At 51.6% G+C, this 16829-nt stretch overlaps 1 protein-coding gene across 1 annotated transcript in view; it reads right to left on the minus strand.

Annotated features, from left to right (window-relative positions):
- LOC116956654 (alpha glucosidase) overlaps positions 1-15238 on the minus strand; it is a 30835-nt gene extending 15597 nt beyond the window's left edge. Inside the window, exons 1-9 of the mRNA XM_032978428.2 lie at positions 15144-15238; positions 9437-10104; positions 8671-9071; positions 8077-8222; positions 6015-6180; positions 4131-4227; positions 2553-2672; positions 1604-1722; positions 294-425 (exon numbers count right to left, since the gene is read on the minus strand). Of these exons, the coding sequence (XP_032834319.1) occupies positions 294-425; positions 1604-1722; positions 2553-2672; positions 4131-4227; positions 6015-6180; positions 8077-8222; positions 8671-9071; positions 9437-9773 (1518 nt within the window). The 5' untranslated portion in view covers positions 9774-10104; positions 15144-15238. The remainder of the gene's footprint in view (positions 1-293; positions 426-1603; positions 1723-2552; positions 2673-4130; positions 4228-6014; positions 6181-8076; positions 8223-8670; positions 9072-9436; positions 10105-15143) is intronic.
- Between the last annotated feature and the right edge of the window lie 1591 nt (positions 15239-16829).

Consider the following 16829-nt stretch of genomic DNA (forward strand, 5'->3'; position numbering starts at 1 on the left):
CAAATGAGTACCCGCTGCGGTGTGTAAACATCGCCATTGGGGAGACAAAGGCGGTCAGGCGCAGTGTTGGCCACCCACCCGCTATGTGCCGTGCCGGCCTTGCCCAAAAAAGTCTGCTAAGGCTATGGGGGGGATCTTTGTTTGTGTATGTCCACCTCTAATCCAGCCCAGGGGTTTCTTGATCCCGGATCCCCATGTCTCCGGATTTCTCATGGTGCAAGCTCGAACACATACGTGTGCACGCGTGTGCGTTCGTGCATATCATGCGCACACGCGCGTGCACCCACACATACCAAGATGACAACGTATTTCTGGCCGTGCGCGTGCAGGTCTTGCACCATGGCCGGGAGGCTCGCGAAGGCCTTCGTGTCGTACGTGAACACGAGCCGCTTGTGCATGTACTCGATATCGTTCCACTGTGCATCCTGCAACAACACCACGTGACCCGTACAATAACGATAACAACAACAATGTCCCCTCTGGATCTATACAAGGCCTTCTGAGCCTTGAATACAAAATAATGATGATGATCGTGCAGGGATCAGCAACTTGTGGCTCCACAGCCACATGCGGCCCATCAAGAGATCTCTTTAAGGGGCGCCAAGGTGGCGAGATGTTAACTACCTCGCTTGGTATATAGCAGGTCGTCGGTTAGATTCCGACCCCGACAAGTGTATATTTGGAGTTTGCATGTTCTCACCGTAGTCCTCCGGTTTTTCCCTCCACATTTAGAAACATACGTTTAGAGTATTTAGCTGCAATAAACTTCCACATGATAAGCCACTTTGCTGAGCTATCATTTGTGGTCAGGTCGCTTCTGAAAAAGAGCTATATAGCCTTACCTGGAAAAATAATAGTTTTAGTTTAATATCAGCTATAAAGAAAATCCTTAATGCAAAGCTATCCAATCAAGTGGCTCCAGTTACGATCAACACTTTCAACCTCAGTTGGAAAGCGATGAAGTTTAGAGTCGACAGCATGGGTGGCTGGGGGTCGGCAGCTCCAGACTGTCGGGGCAGCAGAGGAGAATCTTCTTATTCAGTGGATGGCAGAGCAGTGCCGGATTATCCTAGTACCACAAGTAGCAAATGCTACGGCCCCCGCAACTTTGAAGGTTCCCCGCGCTAAATCCTTTCAAGCTATCAATTCAGGTTCAGTGATTCTGCACTTGCTCTATTACTATAGTACTATACTATAGTACTATGAACGACTGGGTGATTAAGATTAGCGATCTGTCATATTACCTGGCTGTATAGCAATACAATTACTTTACTATGCAAGTTAAAAATGTGTTTTTTTTAATTCATGTTTTTTTTTATTTAGGGCCCCTTTATAACATATTCTACAGGCCCCGCACTACCTAAATCCGGCACTGTGGCAGAGCTGTGACGATTTGCGCTTCCGTCGTGAACCCCACACGCACGAACCCGCTCGCGACGATTCGGGCTCACGGTTCATTTTAACAATCGGTTGGTTCAGTTCGAGAATCAACTGGCAATGGCACCTTGCTGGAGGAGGTGGGGGCAGGGGGGTGCGTGGTGCGAGAGGGACGATAGAGGGGAGAGGAAGGCGAGGGAGGCAGAGGGAAGGGTGGCGGCCCGACCTGCGGGATCCCTGCCGCCCTCATGGCGCGCACGGTGCTCATGGTGCCGTCGCTGCTGTTGTAGCCCCAGCGGCAGAGGTGGAAACCCAGGGCCCAGTACGGGGGCAAGGCCGGTCGCCCTGCAGGCACGCGCACGCACGCAAGCAAGCACAGACAAAGATCCCCCATACGGCGAGCCCTCACTTAGCGTGCGGTGTTTATACTATAACGGGTTTTCGCTACAACGCGGTTCTTCCGTTCGGAATGTGCGTCCTGTTATAACGCCGAACGGGCCCCGTTATAACGTGGTTGCTCAGCGGTCGATGACAGGCCACTTTCTTGAGCCGAGGCCTAGTGGTACAGTGATACAGAACGCGGAAAAATACATTAAATGCGGCGGCGTACTCTCAGTTATTTGTCCCGCCATATTTCTGCGTGTGTGCATACATCGCATCTCGCCAAACTTTATCATTACATTATTAGTGGGGAAATTGTTTTCGCTTCCCGTATTTTTCGCTTCACGTGGCACTTCTTAGGAATGTATATACCGTGTCACATGGGGTCAAGTGCTGTTAGTGAGTAGCACCTGTGAAGGCCGGCACGGCACACGAGGAGGTGGTCGGCCAGCACCACGCCCGGCCGCCTTTGTCTCCCTCGTGAGGATGTTTACACACAACACCAGATACTCGCACAGGCACGGACGCTCACGCATACACGCTTGCGTGTACAAAATGTACGCACACACAGAGACACACGCACGCTCATGCGTGTTCACACGCACACGTACGCACGAAACCCAAGACAAATATCCCCCTATAGCCTTAACAGGCCGTCCACCAGCGCACGAGGGGCTTGTTGCGCGGCCTGAACGGTTTGACCGCCACAGTCTTGCGCGGGCTACACGGGGTAGGGGAGGGGGGACCGTTGTCTTTGAATCGTGACTTTGCGAGTGAGTGCACGCGCTGCTGACCTACGACCTCGGTGTACTGCTGTACGACGGCGTCGGGGGTGGGGCCGAGCAACACGTAGAGGTCGAGGATCCCTCCGATCGTCCGCCACGTCACGGCCGGCGCCGGCTGCAGCACCACATCTACACGGCGGCGACGTCAACAAAAATAACGGCAGCCGCCATTCGTCACCAAGTGGCGGTGACGTCACCATGGCGCCTGTACCAAGGCAGGTGCACCTTGAGGCCATGTGAAGTGTCGAGACAGACCCAGGTGCCAAGGGTTGACTGAGATGATTGGCAGATGCATCAGCTGTGCTCCCCTACTGTGCCAACCTGCTGCATTTTAGCCACCCGGCGCCCCGGTCGTTGTTGCGAGCGTCGCTCCTCCGCCCTCCGTTGTTGCTGAAGGGCGAATGCCTACAACTGCCCAGTAGCAGCGTCCTTCACGAGCCTCCTTCATAGAGGCCGATATTGACACCGCTGGTACCGGTCATCGGCAAGTCCACCAAGATCTGTATCCTCTTGTACGACATTACTCCATCTCTCCTCTAGCCCATGGCGTGCTCATTTAGCAACCTCTATCCGGCCGAACAAAAGCTGTTCGAGCATGCGGTGGCTGGGCATGCGGGCTACGTGACCCGGCGGCAACATCACCTGTGTCATCACCGATATCGCCACGGCCGCCACAACTGACGCAAGGGGTTGTGGCTATCGTCAACAGCGCTATCACCAATCGCTGCCACCTCACCATCCTTACCAACAGCATCCTCACCGCTATTAGCACCACAAACTCAACCACTACCACCGCCGCCTCTATTACCATCAAAAACATCACAACGATCATCATCATCATCATCGCTATCACAGCCACAACCACCTTCTGCATCATCACCACCACCATTACTATAATTATTAACACAACCACCACCACCATGACCCACCAAACCACTTTTACTACGAACAAAGACAAAAGATAAAGATCCCCCATATAGCCTTAATAGTGCTGTTGTATGTATGTTGAAATTTTTTTGCACCGTACGTAGCCAACCGTGCTAATCGGAGAAGCGGGGATAGGACAACAAATTATATACAAAAAACAGTTCTAAAGAAATAAGCTTTCAATCGAAGTGATTTAAAAGGGCATAGCTCCAGTGGCTTTCTAATATCTGAAGAGCGTTCCAGATGGCCATAGAAGCGCGTGACCGCGCCCGCGTGCATGCAGTTTTAAAGAAATTAGTTTTCAATCCTCACCATCAATAACAGCAACAACAAAACCGGCATTCGCCACTAAGTGGCTGTGATGTCGTCACGGTGCTTGTGCCAGACTATGTGCACTTTAAGGCCACGTGAAGTGTTGAACGCCTGCTGTCAGGAGATGATGGGTAAGACCCAAGTGCCATGAGTTGGCTGAGATGACTGGTCGATGCACCGCCTGTGCCCCCTACTGTGCCAACTTGCTGTGTTTTAGCCGACCGGCGCTCCGCTCCAACACTACCACCATCGTCAAGATCACCACTACCATCATCACCACCATCGCCACCACCGCCAGCACCGCCACCACCACTGCCACCATGCATTCTCCCCAGGATGGCCTCTCACCCATGGCGTTGCTGTTGAGCAGGAAGACTCCGTGTGCCGCTCCACCGGCCTCCAGGGCCAGGTAGACTGGATGGGCACCGTACAGGTTTGTCGACTCCTACAGGCAGCAGCAGCACACAGACGGACAACCGGCAACAGTGAGCAATTAGTCACTTAGCAGCTCAATCGAATTAAAGTGTAACTGATAAAACATTTTGCGTGATTGCTTACTCAGGCCGAAGGAAGCGTGATGGCCACTCCCAACATCTTTGAGTATTTGGCTGCTATAAACCCCCAAAATTTAGAGTATTAGGATGCTATAAATTTCCACATGATGAGCCACTTTGCTGATCTATCATCTGTGGCCAGGTGGTTTCTGAAAACGAGCTATATAGCTCAATGGACCTTACCTGATCAAATAAAAATAGTTTAGTTTTTTTTTAACATCCTGCCTCGTGAAGGCAGCACACCTCCGACAAAGCCGCACCCGGCATGACACGGCCAATGACGTCACCAAGCCCGGCCATCACCTCCAGTCCAGCGGCACGCGCGGGAATGGGTGATGTTGGTATAATCCCACTAGTCGGGTAATCGAACTGATATAATCATTCGTAGAGGAATCGATACAAAAATCGGATTGCAACCCAGCTCATCACTCAAGGGACAGATCAAATTAGTGTCCTTATTGCGGGGCAGTTCAACGGTGGTTTGTCCTGCGGATAGACTGACCCCAGCTATCGGAATGTGGAATTTCTACCACTGGCCGAGAGACACCAATGGAGATGAGCACCATTACTTGCTTGCCTGGGCACTGACAAACTTGGACTTACAGCAAATGGATTTACATCATAATTTAGTACGACCAATGTTTAAACAGTCATTTATAAACCCTGGCGAGATGATGGGCAGGGATGACCTCTGAACACCTGGTTATAAACAGATATCATTCCTTAATGTAATAATTGACTGATGGACTTCCTGATTAAATTATTTACCTATTCAATTATTCATTCATCAACTGATTGAACTACTAAGTGACAGATTAAATGACTATCCAACTGACGAGCAGATCGAATGACTGATTGACTAACTGAATGACTGAATAACTGACTCCCAACTGAATTGAATTATAAACTAACCAACTAATTGAACGTCCAACTGCCTGAATATTTATTCAACCAATTGAATGATCCCACTGGGATTTTTTGCACACAGCGTTGGTGTACGGTGCTTTTTGTCAGGAATATTTTGTAGTTTTTTTATTGGCTTTTCTGTTTGCACAGTCACATAGTCACTTTAAGATGTTTTTCTTGTTCGTGTTTTTTGTTTGTTGTGGTTGCACCCGATTCAAGAGCCGTATGGCTCACAGGGCTATACCAAAATAAATGAAACTATGGAACTATGTCGGTGGAGATGGCCAATTGGAAGCGTGCCGGTGCTTATCACAGCAGCGGCTTTTTGAAAAAAAAAACTGATTGACGGAAAAGGTCCACGGACCAACTAGGCCAGGGGTCGGCAGGGGTCGCCAGGGGTCGACAACCTGCGCCTCCGGAGCCGCATATACGGCTCTTTGAGGACTGTTTGGTGATGTCATTTATTAAGGACCCACCCTTTCGTATTGACGTGCATCGCGGCTCTTGAAATAGACATTTTTTTTCACTAAATATTTATTTATACTGGAGGAATCCGATGAGCTATGAAGCTCTTTTTTAATAAATGTCTAGTAGGGGCACGGGGGTCAGAACGGTTACAATGACAAACAATACAAAAACACGCTAGGTGTGCAAAGTATAGAATTCGGAACAACAACAAAAAAACCGCCTCATCATTATTTCGGTTTGCCGACCCCTGGGCTGTGCCTGTCGATCTTTCCGTTCGACAGGCCGCTCCCCTGCCCTGACTGACCGTCGGGGGGTTGTCCCGTGCCCAGAACGACAGCCGGTTCCAGTTCACGTCTTGGCGGAGGCCGGCGCGGTGCTCCCCGAGCCCGTAGATCTGCGTCGTGGGCAGCCGCGTCGACAGGGATAGGAACTGGTCGGCAAACACGAGCGGCGCCACCGTGGTGTTGATCCTGGAGGAGAGGGAGACAGAACGGGTTTCGCTCATGTGTGTCCTTGTGTGTACGCAAGGGGCACAGGTGTGGTGCATCGATCCAGTCATCTCAGTCAGTCGACCCGTGGCACCTGGGTCTGCCCCGTGGCCTTCCGCCAGCAGGTGTTAGACACTTCACGTGGCCTCAAGGTGCACATGGCCTGGCACAAGCGTCGTGGTGACGTCACCGCCACTTAGTGGCGAATGGCGGTTGTTGTACGCAAGTACGTATGTTGAACTTATTATATACCGTACGTAGCTGACCGTGCTAATCGGAGGTGCGGGGGGTGGTGCCTATTTCTGTTGGCGGCCCAGCCCTGAACTGCTTTCAGGAAATTGTACATTCCTATGACAGGGGTCAGGCTCTCCACAAGACGGCTGGTCAGAGCGGTGGTACTCATTAAATTGACAAGGTACGGATGGTAGGCCGAGTCAACCCAGCACTGGTATTTGAACTTGTGACCTGCAGTGTGTGTGTGTGTGAGAACATCCAGTGTGTACATTAGCCTGTGTGCGCAAGTGTGTGTGAGTAAGCATGTACGTGTGAAAAACTGCGCTTCTGAAAGCTTGGGTATGTATGTGTGTGTGTATGTGTGTGTATGTAGCGGTTAGCGCAATGTGCTACGAACCCGCCGACCCAAGTTTGATTCTCGCTTAGGCAACACCAGTGACAATTATCTGAACAGGTTCTGGGCCTACCCTAGGTCGACTCAGCCTCAAATGAGTACCTGGTACAGTGTGACTGGGGAGACAAAGGTGGATGGGCGCGGTGCTGGACACCCACCCCCTCGTGTGCCGTGCCGGCCTTCATAGGTGCTACTCACTAACAGCACTTGCCCTAACAGTCTGTTAAGGCTATAGGGGGGATATTTGTCTCTGTATGTACATATCCTTTTATGTTAGAGTGAGTAAGCACGTGGACCCCCCTAATGGAACATCTTCGCCAGTTAGAAACATTTAGGCTGGCCTGCCTACGATCCATCCTGGGTTTAACCAGGCTGGATTGTGTGAGGAGCTCACATATCCTTTAATGATCTGGGCAGGGTCCCATCGGTGAGCTCCTCCGGCAGGCAAGGCTGCGTTGGCTGGGTCATGTAGCCCGCATGCCCAGCCACCGCATGCCGAAACGGCTTTTGTTCGGCCGGATCGAGGGGGCTAAACGGGCGCGGCACGGGCTAGAGAAGAGATGGAGTGATGTGGTACAGGAGGACGTGGAGCTGAGTGGACTTGCCGATGACTGGTACCAGCGGTGTCAAGATCGGCCTCTGTGGAGGAGGCTCGTGAAGGACGCTACTGGGCAGTTGGAGGCAGTCGCCCTCCAACAACAACGGAGGGCGGAGGAGCGACGCTCACAACAACGAGCGTAGCGCCGGGTGGCTAAAGCACAGCAGATTGGCACAGAAGGGGGCACAGGTGGTGCACCAGCCAGTCATCTCAGTCAGTCGACCCGTGGCACCTGGGTCTGCCCCGTGACCTCCTGCCAGCGGGCGTTCGACACTTCACATGGCCTCAAGGTGCACATGGCCTGGCACAAGCGTCGCGGTGACATCACCGCCACTTAGTGGCGAATGGCGGTTGTTGTTGTATTGGGATGCATGTATGTATTATAAGGGTGTGTGCACATGCCAATGTGTCTTAAAAAGGAAACATTAAAAAATCTTCCTGCTCTGATATATCGGACTCGTGGATGGCGACGAAAGAGATGGGACAAAAGCTGAAAGGTACGCAAGGACGCGTAGAGACGAACGATCGCATTCACACCGAGAGACTTAAAGGGGCAACACATTGACCGCTAAGACCCCCTGGGGAGGGAGGAGGCCTCCCTTCACCGTCGCGGGCCGAAGCGCCGACAGGTGTACGCGGCGCGCGGGCTCACAGCACGGCCCCGGTGGAGCGGCGCACGACGAGGACGCCGGGCGGCTCCTGCGTGAGCTCCACGCGGTACAGCTGGCTGGGCGCGCGGCGCGACACGTTTGGCACCGACACCGGCACCTCGAAGCGCGGCGCCGTCGCGTCCGTCAGCTGCGGAAAAAAATATATTTTTTTAAAAGCACACAACCGCAACAATCAGTAGCGCGTACAAACAAAATTGTATAAATGCATTCTTATATTTTTTTATGTATAACTTGTATCATTTTTATCCTCGTGTGCCAACGGCCCGTGCGACTGTATTGGGCCCCCGTATTTGCATCCTAGCCCCTGTGCGATCGTGAGCTAGCCTCCTGTGAGAACCTGCATTGGCGCCCCGTGTGCGACCGTGTTATAGTCTCCCCTCGCCCCTCCGTGATTCTGATCCCTGTGCGATGGTCCTAACCCCCGGTACTGGGCTAAGGGAATTGACGACGCGCACGCTAGCGCCGCATGCGACAGCGGTAGCTCGCGAGCAACGGTCAAGCTAGCTATCCCGGGTGCTGCCGTGTGTACTCGCCCGTGTGCCAACGCGCGTGTGAGCGCGTGCGAAGACTGTCACCCGTATGCGCAGGCGGCTGTCAGTTTCCATGGCGACGCTGAGCCGCACGGTGGCGACGTCGCGCGGGTAGGGGCTCCGCGCCACGAGCGTCAGGTTGCCCTCCATGCCCAGCGGCGTCTCCACCCAGCCGCCCGCCGGCGCCACGTACAGGCCGTAGCCCGGCCCGTAGAAGCACCACGGCACGCCGATGCCGCGGCTGCCGCCGTTGCTTGCACCCTCTCTGGTCACCACGGGAACGTAGCAGCAGTTGCGGGCGGCGCACATCGCCTCCGTCACCACGGCGCCTCGTTCGGGATAGCAGTCGAAGCGCCAGGACTCGGCGACGGACGAGCACGACGACGATGATGATGATGAAGATGATGATGTGGATGATGATGTTGATGAGGGTGATGAAGCGTTGCCTGCAAGGAATGCGAAAAATAAATTGGAGAACACAACACAAAAATTATTGCGAGAGAGACTCATGCCACAATTGCTTCTCAGTTAATTACGAATAATATTTTTTGCTAATAATAAGACAACTTGCATAACTTCGCAAACGTGACTGCAGGAATTCATATTCTTTGGGTCTTTCGGTAAAGTCACGTAAGATAGGCACAAAAATAGCATCACATTTTTAATTTGTTTGGGCACTGAATTTGGCATGAGCCGCACTGCTCCCGAAGCAAACTTAAATCTGGACGCTCGAAGATCACGAGTCAATTTAGGTGCGTGGAGGAGGATGGGATATGCAGGGGATGGGAGGGGGCTCTCCTTCATTCCCAACCTGGTCGTGGCCGTGCAGGTGCTGGTGGGCGGAACGGCCGTGACGAATTGTGTTCGGACCACACCACGCACACGTTCACCGCCAGCAGCAGCACCAGCACCACCGCCAGCACCGCTAGCATGCGCCTCCGCGCTACCGAGGAGGTCACCACCATCACCGCCGTCGTCGCCGCCGTCGTCGTAGTCGTAGTCGTCTGTTCGCCGCCGACACGAGGAAGCGGCGGCAGCAGCAGCAGTGGCGCGGCGTCGTTCCCACCGTCGCCACCACCGTCGCCACCATCGTCACCGCCACCGCCGCTGCGTTGGTTCTTAACGCTCTTGAAAAAAAGACCCGTCATGGTCACGCGTGAAACACGGGTTGAAAATGAGTTGGTCGGGGGAGCACTACACGGACTCGAAGGAGCGGAGTGCGGGGCAGCTGGGGGGGGGGGGGGAGGTGCTTTAACGAGGAGTTGGGATCCCTAAGAGGAAGTTATGGGAGCTGCGCGTCCGTAAATTGGAGAGCGTGGGTGGATGGGGGTGGAGGGGGGTGTGGGGGAGCAGGCCCTTCAAGGAAAATCAGGGGGCAATTGACAAGGGGGTGCGTTGTACTTAATGGTGAATATCGGGGCCCTGAATGTTGGTTGGCTGCTGGGCTGGTTCTTCTTGATGAAATGGAGGGGTCCTCTCCTACAGAGACAAAAAGACACAAAGAGATCCACGCCTGCACCGAACAAACGCCATTCTCATGACAACGTACGCGTGGCGAAGTTTTAGATTGAACCTGCATGGAGGTCACGGTGTGCATGTGAGGCCATGGTGAGTTCAGGGTTGCGTATGGGGAGCTGTGGTGCAGCGGTTAGCGCGCTACGAACCTGGTGACCCGGGTTCAACTCCCGCTCACGGCCAACACCCAGTGACGATTATCTGAACCGGTCCTGGGCCTCCTCTAGGTCGACTTAACCTCAAATGAGTACCTGGTGCGATGTGTAAGCATCGCCACTAGGGGAGACAAAGGCGGCCGGGGCGCGTGGTGCTGACCACCCACCTCCTCGTGTGCCGTTCCGGCCTTCACAGGTGCTCGCTAACAGCACTTCCTCCAACAGTCTGTTAAGGCTACACGGAGGATGTTTGTCTTTGTGTGGTATAGTACCGAAAACGGGTTCTCGGAGCGCATGAGGCCGTGGTGTGCAGGACACGATGGTGTTTGACGCCTCAGGTTGTGCAGTGGTACCAAAGGTGTGTGTTATCAATGCATGTACGTTTAACTTCCTGCGCGCTGTATGTAGCCAACTGTGCTCATCGGAGGTGCGGGCAGAGGATAACAAACTAAACACAAAAAGCAGTTCCAAAGCAATTCGTTTTCACTATAGCTAGAAAAGTGTACAGCCCCAGTGGCTTCCTAATACCTAACTATAGTCACCCAGGAATGTCCTAAACGCTCGTGACGTCACTCCCCGTCGACCAGCCCCCCTCATTAATATTCATTAGCAGGTGCCATTCTGAAAATGGACACACCCCCCCCCACCCCTCATTAATAATCATGAACGGCTGACGTCACTCCACATGCAGAAAGGTGGAGCGGAAACTTAAATTTGTTGAGGCACAATTGCTTGCACTTTGCCACTCATTATGAAGTAATCTACGCGTCACCTTTAGTAACGTGTCAAACGCGTTTGTCCGTGTGTCTCGCGCGCGTCACGCCACTCCACGTGCGGCCCCTGCCCTCGTAAAGATTCACGTGTGTTGCTGCATTGCATCACCGCTAACGCTGAGAAAGTTGGAGCGACCATTTATGCTTTTGTAACGCCAATTCACCCCATCTTTATAGGGAGCTGACCATCGCGTTAACGCAAAGTCACATCGCACCGCATCTCCTGGATTCGTTTGCCTCCCTCGCCACGTCTAACAGAAGGGAGGTCAACTTGACGCTTCCCTACGACGCTGAAATAAAATGTTTGCTAAAATTCAAATATTTTCAGCTGCTTTGCGGCCATTGCCTCCTATTCGAATAGTTTGCAACTCAGGCGAGCTACAACAGCGCACCATAAGTCTCAGAGCACTGGGACCTTAAGCGATTGAATTTGTATAGGCGCAAATTGCCCCTTTCTTTATGGAGACATTTCTCGGTGATTTTGCAGATATTGTACCGATTTCCAATTTATTTCAAACACAGCGACGGAAAGCAGAAGAGAATAAAGTATCAGAGCAGTGGATTTGAACAAATTGAAGGTCGGTTATATATATGTAGTGGAGTAGGAAGGTGTGCTGGGGAAACTGCACGAGTGTATTGATCACACGGACAGTGTGGGGTTTATCTGGGGTCAGCCTGAGGAGACGGCGGAAACAGTGGGGTCGTGTGAGGACAGCCAGGTGAAGAGGCTGGGGTGATGAGGTAACGGTCGGGCCAATTAAGCCAGAAGTTGCTGTGATTGGTTGGTGCTGTTGCGGGGGCCGAGGAGGCGTCCAGGTGTCTGGAAAAAGGCAGGTGGTTGAAGACGCGAGGCGTGCGGAGGCACGCGGACCAATTAATCAGCGATAATGAGAATGGGGATAAATTGGGGGGAGACAGAGAGAGAGAGAGAGGGAAAGATTGGAGTTGTGCGGTGAAGACGTGGAGTTCGGAAACAGAGTTTAGAGGAGAGTTGGAGCATGGTGATAGCGAAGACGAAGCAGTTAGCAGTGGAGTGAGCATAGTGATAGCGAAGCTGAAGCAAGACGAAGCAGTTAGCAGTGGAGTGAGCATAGTGATAGCGAAGCTGAAGAAGACGAAGCAGTTAGCAGTGGAGTGAGCGTAGTAATAGAGGAGCTGGAGACGAGGTGTGCGGAGACAGAGAAGTGAGATTGGGTTTCGCTGTGTGCGACGACGCTGTATAGCGGAGGAGCTGAGGAGGATAGCCAGCAGTGGAGAGAGCGTAGGAATAGAGGAGTTGAAGACGTGTGCGCGGAGCAAAGCGACGTGATACTGGGAACCAAGGTGGTGAGCGAGACGGGCGAAGCATGGCGAGCGAGCCGCGGTGTCCAGGATACGGTGGAGTGTGGAGGACGTGTTAAACGATGAAAATAAAGAAGTGGTTGAAGAAAGACAAAAGTTGTTCGTGTAAAGTTCAACCACTACATATACAGTGCTACAGTGAAATGTAGTGAAGTGTTCGATGCCATAGTTTCGTGCAAGATCCACTGCCATTAAATTTACACAAGATGCAATTGTCCTCTGCTCGGTTCTTTCGTAAATATTACAGCTCCCGTCCCTATAGGACGGGCAAAGACGCCAGCATGAGAAGGAGGAGCGTTCCAGACGGCCGCAGAAGCGCATCCCGAAATGCGAGCAGATGGGATGGCCGTCAAAAGCCGCCGCCGCTGCGAGGATGAGGGGGAGTTCGCGTGATGATGGGCCATGCCCCTTGACGAGATCATCGAGGTACCGTGGTTCGCTTGCGGCAAGCACTTTGTGTGTGCTGCGAGTTGCGGACCGTAAGGGGGGCATTCCGCGTTGCGATCAACAGCGCGAGCTGCGTTTTTTTTTGCGCCGTTGTCCTTCGGTGTATTCGCGGTGTGTTTTGGAACGTGTGTGTGTTGTGTGGGGTGTTAGATTGTGTGAGTTCGTTAAGCGGAGGTGTGCACGAGACTGGGTGCAAGGGTTAGTACGAGACTTGAGTGTGCGCAGTGCTGGATTGAGTTAGTGCGGGGTCTGGACCATACGTTGTTATAAAGGGGCCCTAAATTAAAAATAAAAACGGATGAATATTAAAACACTATTTTTTTTTTACTTGCAAAATACATTTCATTTTTTTCATTTGCTATACAGCCAGATAACGCGACAAATCGCTAACCTTAAACACCCCAGTCGTTCATAAAAGTCGAAGGCGGTATAGTACTATAGTAATAGAGCGAGTGCAGAATCACTGAATCGGAATTGATAGCTTGAAAGCGTTTAGCGCGGGGTGGGGGGCCCCTTCAAAGTGGGGGGCCCGTAGCATGATGTAGTTACTTTTGCTTCCCGGAATAATCTGGCACTGTGGGGTGCGACACGTGGGGTGTGTGGGGAGCGGTGGTGGAGCGGTCGGCGCGCCGCGCTTACAAAGCCGGCGAGCCGAGTTCGAATTCCGCTCACGGCCAACACCAGTGATGATTATCTGAACCGGTCCTGGGCCTCCCCCTAGCACAGAACCCCGGTGCGGTGTGAACATCGCCCGCTAGGAAACCCCCCACGCCTCGTGTACTGTATCGGCCTTGAAAGGTGCTACTCGCCAACAGCACTTGACCTAACAGTCTTTTAAGGTTATAACGGGGGATCTTTGTTTTGTGAGTGACGTTGGGAGTCTGTGACAAACAGGGTTGTGACACACACAGGGTGTGAGTCTGTGTGTGGGTGACACTCAGGGTTGTGAGTGACACACAGGGTGTGAGTCTGTGTGTGGGTGACACTCAGGGTTGTGAGTGGGTGACACACAGGGTGTGAGTCTGTGTGTGGGTGACACTCAGGGGTGTGACACACACAGGGTGTGAGTCTGTGTGTGGGTGACACTCAGGGTTGTGAGTGACACACACAGGGTGTGAGTCTGTGTGTGGGTGACACTCAGGGTTGTGAGTGGGTGACACACACAGGGTGTGAGTCTGTGTGTGGGTGACACTCAGGGTTGTGAGTGACACACAGGGTGTGAGTCTGTGTGAGTGACACACACAGGGTGTGAGTCTGTGAGTGACACACAGGGTGTGAGTCTGTGTGTTACACTCAGGGTTGTGACACACAGGATGCGAGTCTCCGTGTGAGTGACACACACAGGGTGTCTGTGTGACACTCAGGGTTGTGACACACAGGGTGTGAGTCTCCGTGTGAGTGACACACAGGGTGAGTCTCTGTGAGTGACACACAGGGTGTGAGTGTGTGTGTGACACTCAGGGTTGTGACACACAGGGTGTGAGTCTGTGTGAGTGACACACAGGGTGTGAGTCTGTGTGTGTGTGACACTCAGGGTTGTGACACACAGGGTGTATGTGTGACACACACAGGGTGTGAGTCTGCGTGTGGGTGACACACACAGGGTGTGAGTCTGCGTGTGGGTGACACACACAGGGTGTGAGTCTGCGTGTGGGTGACACACACAGGGTGTGAGTCTGCGTGTGGGTGACACACACAGGGTGTGAGTCTGCGTGTGGGTGACACACACAGGGTGTGAGTCTGCGTGTGGGTGACACACACAGGGTGTGAGTCTGCGTGTGGGTGACACACACAGGGTGTGAGTCTGCGTGTGGGTGACACACAGGGTGTGAGTCTGCGTGTGGGTGACACACACAGGGTGTGAGTCTGCGTGTGGGTGACACACACAGGGTGTGAGTCTGCGTGTGGGTGACACACACAGGGTGTGAGTCTGCGTGTGGGTGACACACACAGGGTGTGAGTCTGCGTGTGGGTGACACACACAGGGTGTGAGTCTGCGTGTGGGTGACACACACAGGGTGTGAGTCTGCGTGTGGGTGACACACACAGGGTGTGAGTCTGCGTGTGGGTGACACACACAGGGTGTGAGTCTGCGTGTGGGTGACACACACAGGGTGTGAGTCTGCGTGTGGGTGACACACACAGGGTGTGAGTCTGCGTGTGGGTGACACACACGGGGTTGGTGCACGTAGCTGAGAGTTTGGCTGCGAGTGCATTACGCGGGTGCGAGTGAGAGAGAAGTGAGAGAGAGAGGAGAGGGTAACATCAGCAGCTCGCTCGGACTCACCTCCTTCCCGGAACAACTCAGCAGCATCACAATCAGCTGCTGCCCCGACCTTTGACCTCGCCGCCTCGACCAATGGGCGGCTGCGCGGCCACGTGACGCGGGTTGTTGTTTGAGAAATCAGCTGATGGCCCTCCCGTTGCTGGGATATTCTAACCCGCAACAAAGATAAATTACTAAAGTAAATAAGCTCATTTAATTTAACTTCACACTATTACGAGAGCCATACGGGGAGGGGGGGGGGGGTCTATCTGCGGGAAGAGAGATGGAGGCGGCGATTTGGTTTACTTATGGGATGAATATCGTCATTAACTGCCCATTGTTTTGTTACTCAGAAATAACTCTTTATGGACCCGGGGAAAGAATTGAGATTTTTTTTTAAAAATGTAATGCCGGGATTTAAACAACATCAGTTATAACCATCACATGCATACGACGGGAATTAACCTCAGGGGGCACGCAAATACTAATGCGGGAACACATTTCACACGAAATGTGTTAGGGATTTCCCCTGAGAATTAAAATCGTTATTTTGCCTCACAATTATAGGAATGAGTGCAAAGTAACAGAATACTTGCACGTTCACATTTATATACACGGTGAGAATATGGGTCTCTCTCCCCTGAGAATTAAACTACCGGGTGTTTTCAAATAGATGGACCCAATTTCAAAGCAGTACTATTAGCATCATCTTACCTAGAAATGAAATACCTTAATCTGTACGTGTCTCAAAAACCTCCAGGTTACTTCCCGACAAGATATAAAGCTGAACTATGGTACCCAGGTCGCTTTTAGGACACCAAACAACAGGGCGAGAAATGTGGAAATCCGAGATTTTTCATTTGAAGGCCCCCTAAATCTCGATTTGAAGTGTCCCATAAACAAATCGCTGTTGCAGCGATTTTGCTGTGACTGGTCCCACCTGAAGACGGAAGCTTGCATTGCCTCCGAAACGTCGTGTTTTAATTGTTTATTTTATTTTAATTCAATTTATTTTAATTTGTTTTACCTACGTGACTTTACCGAATAGAACCAAAGAGTATGAATCCTTGCAGTCACGAAAGCTTCAAATCTAGAATTAAACAAATGTAAGTGTGCGGGGTTGTTTCGTTTTATTGAGTGTTAGACGGAAAATAAAATTAAAGCGAGAACCATTGTTCCATCTTTTCGTTGTTCTATCTTTGATTGTTTTTGAGGTATTTCGGATTCAAGTGGGTTTTTTATTTCAAAAAAATACGCATTTTATGATGTTCAAATCTGAATAATTCGGAAACGGTAAAATGTAAGAGAGCTTCCCCTCGTAGAGTATTAAGTTAATTAATTTTTGTTCTTTCTCATAAAACAAGAACGGAATCTTTAAATTAAACGCTTTCCGATGGGTACGTCTTGAAATATAAGAAGTTGAATCAAGTGGTCAACAATTTAAGTTTTTTTTGCGGAAAAATATTTTTTTGTAGTTGTTAGTTTCTGACCAATTGTAAAAAAAAAAATCATATCAGGCTAATTATTATATTTATTGAAACGTTTTGGCTGGTGAAGACAGGCTTTATGAACTAGTATGATACAAAAAGAGAATTTACCTCACACTAATGGTTGTATAATATTCACTACTGTGCTATACACATTGCAACAGATTAATATACGCGGGGAGAATATTAATTTTACCTGAGAATTAACCCATCATTTACT

The sequence above is a fragment of the Petromyzon marinus genome, chromosome 3 (genome assembly GCF_048934315.1).
Source record: "Petromyzon marinus isolate PM22_M1 ecotype Great Lakes invasive population chromosome 3, UKy_Petmar_22M1.pri1.0, whole genome shotgun sequence".
NCBI classification, from domain to species: Eukaryota; Metazoa; Chordata; class Hyperoartia; order Petromyzontiformes; family Petromyzontidae; genus Petromyzon; species Petromyzon marinus.